General features: G+C 48.1%; 1 protein-coding gene across 1 annotated transcript; it reads right to left on the bottom strand.

The window, feature by feature from the left end:
* Nucleotides 1-2,810: 2,810 nt before the first annotated feature.
* Nucleotides 2,811-7,995, bottom strand: dolk (dolichol kinase). The gene is made up of 2 exons (XM_072661929.1): nt 7,884-7,995; nt 2,811-5,992 (listed from the first exon to the last, which is right to left on the bottom strand). Exon 2 carries the CDS (start codon nt 5,811-5,813, stop codon nt 4,239-4,241), a length of 1,575 nt encoding a protein of 524 aa, XP_072518030.1. The 5' UTR covers nt 5,814-5,992; nt 7,884-7,995; the 3' UTR covers nt 2,811-4,238.
* Between the last annotated feature and the right edge of the window lie 28 nt (nt 7,996-8,023).

Raw genomic sequence — 8,023 nt, 5'->3', positions numbered from 1 at the left:
TGCCACTGATTGATTTGGCAAAAGTAATCAATAAAAATGGCTTCAAAATAAAGTCAGATCAAATCAAATCAAATAGGAAAGTATGGGGTTGAAGAGGTTTTGGCAGAGTTAGAACTGGAAAGTGAAACTGGAGGCTGTGAAAGCTAGAATAACAAAACTGACTAAATAATAAATAACATTTAAAAAATTACCAAAATAAAACTGGTGGATGACATAAGTTTGCCAAAGAAGGTAAAGACATGCAGAATAACATGTTGCCATCAAGTGCAGATAATACACAATCACTTGTCTGCAGTAAAATGAGCTATTTTCATGTTGGAGAGGTTGGGGGACTTTGGAGACTCCAAAGGGACACTCGGATAAGCTGCCTGTTCACCGTCTATTCCAGCTAGAAAAACGTCAAAGCAGTAGGAGGAATCAACTCCACATTTAACCTGGTAAAAGCAGACCCACGGTGACACGAGATTCAAAAGCAAAGTCTTGGAGGACATGAAGGCTTCAGTTTATAGTCTCTCAAATCTAGGCTTCAAAATAAAATTCAGAAAAATGAGTAATTACTTTTGTGCTTTTTATCATTTTTTGACCACTGCAGATTAATTTCAATATCTGTAAATGTTTTCTATAACAAATTTCAAGATGTTTCAGTAACATTACCTCATGAAATTGCCTCGAGTTTATATAAGGCTTGGGTAGAAAGTCTCAAGATTCGCGTGTGTAATTTCACGCGGAAAATGGAAAAAGGGCTGGAGTGTCAGCGGAGAGTTCAACAAAATTAGCTGGATCAGGTTTTGGATAATTAGGCCGATCTATGGAACCGATCCTTTTACTTGGGACTGCACTAAATGGGCAAATAAATAAACGACAAATGGCGATTTAGGACATTTACAGTTACGGCATTTAGCTGACGCTCTCATCCAGAGCAACTTACAAGGTTACTCGTATTACAGAGGAGGGCCAACCTAGTGTTAGGAGTCCTGCCCAAGGACCCTTATTGGTGTAGCGCAGCACCCACAGTCACTCAGACCAGGAATCGAACCCCAGTCTCCCATGCGGTGTGGTAGCTCACTGGCAGGTAGTGGTTTTATCTGTTGCGCCACACCATCCACCAACCTGCCAAATGGAGACACCAAATATTTTATATCTGTGTTCATTTGTTATATTATATAAAGTAATGCAATCCAGATGCCTTACGTCTCTCCCACATGGTGAGGAGTATGGTTTATTAATTCAGCAATGGTATCAGATCGGTATCGACCGATACGATAAGTTTACGTATCGGTATCGGACCCAGAAAAGCCAGATGGGTGAATCCCTACTCCTTCAGAAAAGTGTGGTAAACCTCCACTACCCGGGTGGACTGAGGTTTTATGGGCCTGTGTGTGTGTGTGTGTGTGTGTGTGTGTGTGTGTGTGTGTATGTATGTATGTGTGTGTGTATGTATGTGTGTGTATGTATGTATGTATGTGTGTGTGTGTGTGTATGTGTGTGTGTGTGTGTATGTGTGTGTGTATGTATGTGTGTGTATGTGTGTGTGTGTATGTATGTATGTGTGTGTGTGTGTGTGTATGTGTGTGTGTATGTAGGTGTGTGTATGTAGGTGTGTGTATGTGTATGTGTGTGTATGTGTGTGTGTGTGTATGTGTGTGTGTATATGTATGTATGTGTGTGTATGTATGTGTGTATGTATGTGTGTGTGTGTATGTGTGTGTATATGTGTGTGTGTATGTATGTGTGTGTATGTGTGTGTGTGTATGTATGTATGTGTGTGTGTGTGTATGTGTGTGTGTGTATGTATGTATGTGTGTGTGTGTGTGTATGTGTGTGTGTATGTAGGTGTGTGTATGTAGGTGTGTGTATGTGTGTGTGTATGTAGGTGTGTGTATGTGTGTGTGTGTGTGTATGTATGTGTGTGTGTATGTATGTGTGTGTGTGTGTGTCTGCTCCTCTTATCTGCGTCTGTATCTTTCCCTGCGGCTCCGCTTGGGGCGCTCGCGCTCCTGACGTCCCTCGCACAGTACTCTGGGAAGTGTAGTCCCGGGCCGGTTCGCCATCTTGGATACAGGAAAATTCGCCAAAAAAACCCCAAAAAACAACCTGTACGACACAGCACCGAGTTCAGCCAGGCTGTATAGCAAGCATATCCACCCCAACATGTGTCTGAGGCAGTAAACTGCACTTATATAGTAGCTAGCGAGCTATATTTAGCCACACTCAAGCACGACGCTAGCTAGCTATAGCTAACCCCGCTTAGCCTAGCTCCAGCTTAACGGCTGAGGGGAAACTGGCTAGCCGAGGTTGCTAGCATAGCTAGCTAGCTACGTCTCACACCTTCATACTCCGGCTGTTTTAATAACCTTTAAACTTCATTTTTCACACTTTAAACCTCTTATAAGTTGGACATTTGCACGAATTGACTAATTTACTGGTCATTTCTACGTCAGAACTCACCGGAGTTTCTCCTCACAACTGAACAGCGAATTTATGAGTTTATCCGACTCAGGGCGAAATATCACTGAAAGCTGAGGAAAGGGGGTGTTTTAGACTAATTTGGGGGAGTTTATTAATAATTTAGCAGCGATTTTTACTTCAGTAACTGCTGAGGAAACCGGCGGCTCCGCCTCAGCTCCGGACACGACGCGCCCAGGCCTGAAGAGCGCGAGGAGAAGAGGGGGGGGGGGGGGGGGGGGCGGGGACGGGGGGAGGTGGGCGGGGCTTATTTTAACAGGAGCAGCGTTTATACAGCAGAGTGTATTTATATATAAATATATATATATATATAAAAATAGATATAGATATATATTCTGACCATATACTGGAACAAAACAACTGTTTATTGGAGATCATTCAATGAAAAACAACTGAGGACACCACTAGACCTTCTGGACAAGCTGCTCGGCCTGCAGAACCGAAATGCATAAAAAAAAAAAAAAATACAATAAACAGCATCGTTTAAAAGAAACTTTTGAGAAATGTGAGATTATTACTGTCCTTAGACAAAAGAAAACACACCCTGGACGTTCCTCAGGGCACCTGTACATCAAGGCTGGTCTCAGATCTGTGGAACGAAAGAGCACGTCTACTCGCGGCGTTCGGTACAATTGCAGATACAAAATACAAGGCAAAAAAGAAGATCCCGTCCCACGTCCCGTCGGTCTCTGTCTGTCTTTCCTTATGGACATGTGTTACATGGGAATAACCAGAATACAACGTCCAGCATTCAAATACAAAAACACTCATGTTCTTCATAGGCGTCCCTCCGCTTCCAGCACTCCGACCCAGATGTTCCAGCTGTGCCGGATTATGGGAGAAGAAGTGTATCGTGAGCGTCTCTGTACCCTCGCTTTTTTTTCTTGCATGCTTGAGAAGATGTTTATATGTGTTTATATATGTGTGTGTGTGTGTGTTTATGTGACTCTTAAAAAAACGAAATTTGTGAAATGGACGGTCCTACAAGTGGTCATGTTTACGTCGGTGTACCCCCGGCCAATCACAAGGCAGGTCTGAGCAGCCCTGGAGCGCTAAAGCTGAAGCTCGAGCCGCGCTTGAGGGAACGGCTGCCCCTGCTGGTCTCTGTGGTTTCTATAGTTTATAAGTAGTTCTTGTGGGTTGCCATGTGGCTGTTGCGGTATTGGAGGGAAATGAGGTGAATGCCGTGGTGTTGGTCAGTGGTTTCTATGGTATCTCTTGTGTGTTGCTATGTGGTTGCTGCAGTATTGGAGGTGAATGCTGTGGTTTTGTTGGGATCTCTGGTCCTAAGGGTGATGTGCTAGGTGTCTTACTGTACATTACTGCATTATAACTGGTGACCCTTCCCCTGTCCATATATATAACTGAAGTCAGTGAAGTCTATGAATGATCCAAAGATGAGAGCCAACACAAGCACAAGCACACTCCTGAACACGGCAACACGGATTTACGTCCAGTTTCTTTAAAGAATGACATTTTGATATTTATTGCATGCTTGAAACTGTACCTGCTACTGAGGTGCCCAGGTTGCTCACGGTTCCGAAGTACGTACTGGAGGTATAGGCCAATCTACTACAGTTATATTGGAGTGGACTAAACTAAGGGGAGGTACGACGTTCACCATCATCATAAATAAAACAAACATCTCCGTCATCTACAGCTGGTCAAGATTTCCAGGAATATTTCACATACAAAGCTGTGGGTGCGTTCTAGCCGTTAAGGTTATGTAGTGCACGTACTGCATTCGTATAGTGTTGTGTGTGCGTGCATGCTCATAACAGCAACAGTACATATAGGTACATCGGCAGCAGCAGGTTGTCAATCTGCAACGTGTACGCCTCCAGCATCGCCACCATGGCGATGGACCCCACCACCCAGGAGTAACTGGCATTCAGGTTGATGCTGCCATCAGCGATTAGGAAAATGGCTACTGCGATGACCTGCGCGAACACTGACGTCGCTGTACCTTCAAAGGTTTTCTTGGTGCCCGGCCAGCGGATCTCGCCCACGGTACTTCCGAAAACAGACGCCACGGTGTCCCCGATGCCCACGGCCAGCACGCCGGCATAGGGCACCAGTCCTCCCGCTCCTCCCAGGCCACCTTTGGGGGTGCAGGGTCCAGGAGTGAGCCACACGGGCAGGGAGACGCCCAGCAGCAGGTAGATATGCGTGAGGATCAGGGGCCCGGAGTCCCTCTCGTCCAGGAAAAGCGTGAGCATCCGGCGCAGGGGTGCACCTAGCGGCCGGATACGGAAGAAGCGCACCAGCTCCAGGAAGAGGAAGGCGGCGAGGCAGACCACAGCGGCCAGGTGCAGCAGGGCCCGGTCCAAAGCCAAGCCGGGCGCAAAGACCAGCACCACCAGCAGGTGGAAGTACTTCCTCACGGTCGTGGACGCCTGCAGTTTCTTGCTGCTCCCCGTGCGCCGGCCGTTCTGTCGCAGCACCACGCCGACGGCCACCATCGCCAGGACGCTCCAATACGCGAGCAACCAGAGGCGGGTGTTGCTAAGGGTGATGAAGTGGAATATCCAGGCAACCGGATGGTGCTGGGTGAGCAGGGACAGCCACGGCACCAGCAGACCCAGGCCGAGCACCGCCGTCATCAGGTGGAAAAAGACGGACGCCGACCAGGTCTCGGACTCCATGAAGAGGAAGAGGACGGCGAAGAAGACGCCCAGCAGCACGCAGCCCACCACAGCCACAGGGAGGAAGAAGTGCAGGGGGTCTGCGTTGGCGTTGGCCACGCCTGCCAGCGAGCGCTTGATGAGCTGGTTGATGATGAAGCTGATTCCACCCAGGACCAGGAGGGCCTCTCCGGGCGTGAAACACCGCGGCAGGAGGTAGAGGAGGATGAGGCTGAGGTAGACGAAGATCAGCAGCACCTCCAGCACCTCGATCACCTCCGACACGGTCAGCGTCTGCTTCACTGTGTAGAGGATGGCGCTCCCAGCGATGCCGGCGATCACGCAAGTGTTGGTAGGCACCGGCCGGGTGATGCCCAAGGCAATGAGCGACAGGAACAGCGCCAGCATCATCCCAGTTACCGTGATCACCATGGCGAAGCGCTCAAAGTAGACGTTGCCGACAGCGACACAGCGGCCCCTCAGGGCCAGCCCCAGCAGGGGGAGGACCATGCTGGCCGACAGGACGCCGCTGTTGGCCGAGGGACGGAACTGGAACACTGCAGCACCGGTCCGCAGGAGGCGGTCCCACTTGAGCTGGACATAGAAGGCCTGGACGGCCAGGGCGATGCAGCACCAGGACAGCTGGTTCCACACGGCCATGTGCACGCACAGCACGATGGAGAAGACCACCAGGGACTCCACCAGCACCGGGTCCGTCTGCATGTCTGCGGAATGGGAGAGTGTGTGTGTGTGTGTGTGTGTGTGAGGGGAAGTTGGAGAAGAGGGGTTTCCTAGGTGTAGGACTTTCTTGAAGACTTTTAGATCTGTCAAAGTCTCGCTCCTTTAAAGCTCAGCATCATCATCATCATCATCGTCATCATCATTCCACCAGCATCCAGGACCTGAAAGAGACACATCATAACAGATTATCAGCTAGCTTTAGCATCCATAGCATTAGCAGCTAGCTATAACAAAGCATTTAACATCACAGTAAAGATTTATGATCAAATGGATGACCCGGGATGACTAACTGGAGCGCCCCGCAAATCGAATGTCCTACTCGGAAAGTCGGCAGAGCTTCACCGACCCCAGAGTTAAAAATCCAAGATGGCCGCTACGCACACAGTACTGTCCAACGTCCGTCTGTGGACGTGTTTCCATGGTGTTTGGACGTGCAAAATATTGTATAATGCGCTGTTTATCATCAACTGGTATCGCTAACATTGCTAACTGGGGAGAATGCTAACAATGCTAACCTGGGATGTACAGATTGGGTCATATTTTGGTTCAATTCAGCACAAAAACACCAGTAAAGGATCATTAAACCAGTTGAGTTGAGTTGAGTGATTTCATGATCGTTACTAGCACCTATTATTACAATAAGTGCTAGTTATTTACTTAAACAGGTTATAAAGAGGTTATAAAGTGGTTATTACTTATTATTTATTTATACATTTGTCCCATTTGCATAATGTTAGAATTGTGTAACGTGTAAAGTAAAGTGCGTAAACATTGCCTTTGCCTTCCTGTGTTATACCACGTTGTTAGCGCCTTGCTAACGGATTTAACAGATGAGGACTAGTCTACGTCCCAACACATGGGCCTCGGAGAGGCCTGACGTCGTCAGACAAACATGCAGAGGGGGAAACAGTCAACGGGAAGGTGTGGTAATGATCTCAACTCTGAACTGAGTCAACTCTGAACTGAGTCAACTCTGAACTGAGTCAACTCTGAACTGACTCAACTCTGAACTGAGTCAACTCTGAACTGAGTCAACTCTGAACTGTAGCACCCTGAACTTCGGCCCGGTTCGCTGAGGCAAGATCAGATTGAGGCGCAAATATGTAAAGAGTAAAGAGTCAGGGCTTTGGAGACCACGGCACTGTGTAGTCGTGCTTTTCCATGTGCTGCCTCAATTATATTATGATGCGATGGTCAGTTTTGCGATTGTAATATTTGATCCATGAACGCCTCAGTGTTGAAAGGCTGAGGGTTTGGAAGACGCCAGCCTGCACAGTACAGTCCAGTCCAGTCCAGTCCAGTCCACGCAGGACTAGGCCTGAAGATCGCGGTGCTATAGCGTTACACTGTAATTCATAATACATTAGTCTGGAGTCTACAAAGGTCTTGAGATATTCTGAGAAGAGATGTTCCACCGAGAAACTGTGGAACGTACCTACAAAAGGCGTAGGTAACCAGACGTCTGAAGCGTTTGATGCCTCAGACAACGGTTTACAATAGTCTATAGAGGTGGTTTTGGCCTACAGCCTTTATAACCCTCTAGATTACAAATGAAAACCCAGAAGACACGCAGATAACCTGGCTGTACCTCAGTTGTAAACATTCCGACCTCTGGTTCCCTTCATCACCATTGGGAAGAAATTTGCTATGGACTATTTTAGCGTAACGAACCACTTCACATTAAAACGCTCTGGAAGTCTTAGTTCACATCCTAAAGGCTAAACTAAGCACACGTTTTGATTAACAGTTGGACTTCCCCTTTAAGATGATTAGAGAATGAATACAGCCTCTAATGCAAATGCAGGCTGGCCCTCGTTCATGCCCACGGAGGTCCTACGGCTGCAGCTACGGGACATCAACCCGCGTTGATGTTAGACATGCATATTTTGGGATGTACCGGCCTAATCGATCCATCTGATCAGTGGCCGACGGGATGATCAGCCTTTGTTGAAGCCAATATGAGCTGCCCCTTCTAGCGGGACCTCAATACAGCACGCGGAGCCCTGCGCACGCAGATCCCCCCGACATGCAGTCCGACACCATCAGCCTTACCGGCGGCTCGAAGCGAGAAGATCTGCTCCCGTTTCCCCGCGATCGTGATCTTTTGTGATATCTGATCGCTGGCGAGATCCACACACGGGTGGGGGGGCGGCCATATTTGACAGCTAGGTCACGTGGGATGAAGGCGCGGA

Source organism: Salminus brasiliensis, chromosome 18, assembly GCF_030463535.1.
Source record: "Salminus brasiliensis chromosome 18, fSalBra1.hap2, whole genome shotgun sequence".
Taxonomy (NCBI): domain Eukaryota; kingdom Metazoa; phylum Chordata; class Actinopteri; order Characiformes; family Bryconidae; genus Salminus; species Salminus brasiliensis.
This window is presented reverse-complemented; position numbering and strand designations above follow the sequence as displayed.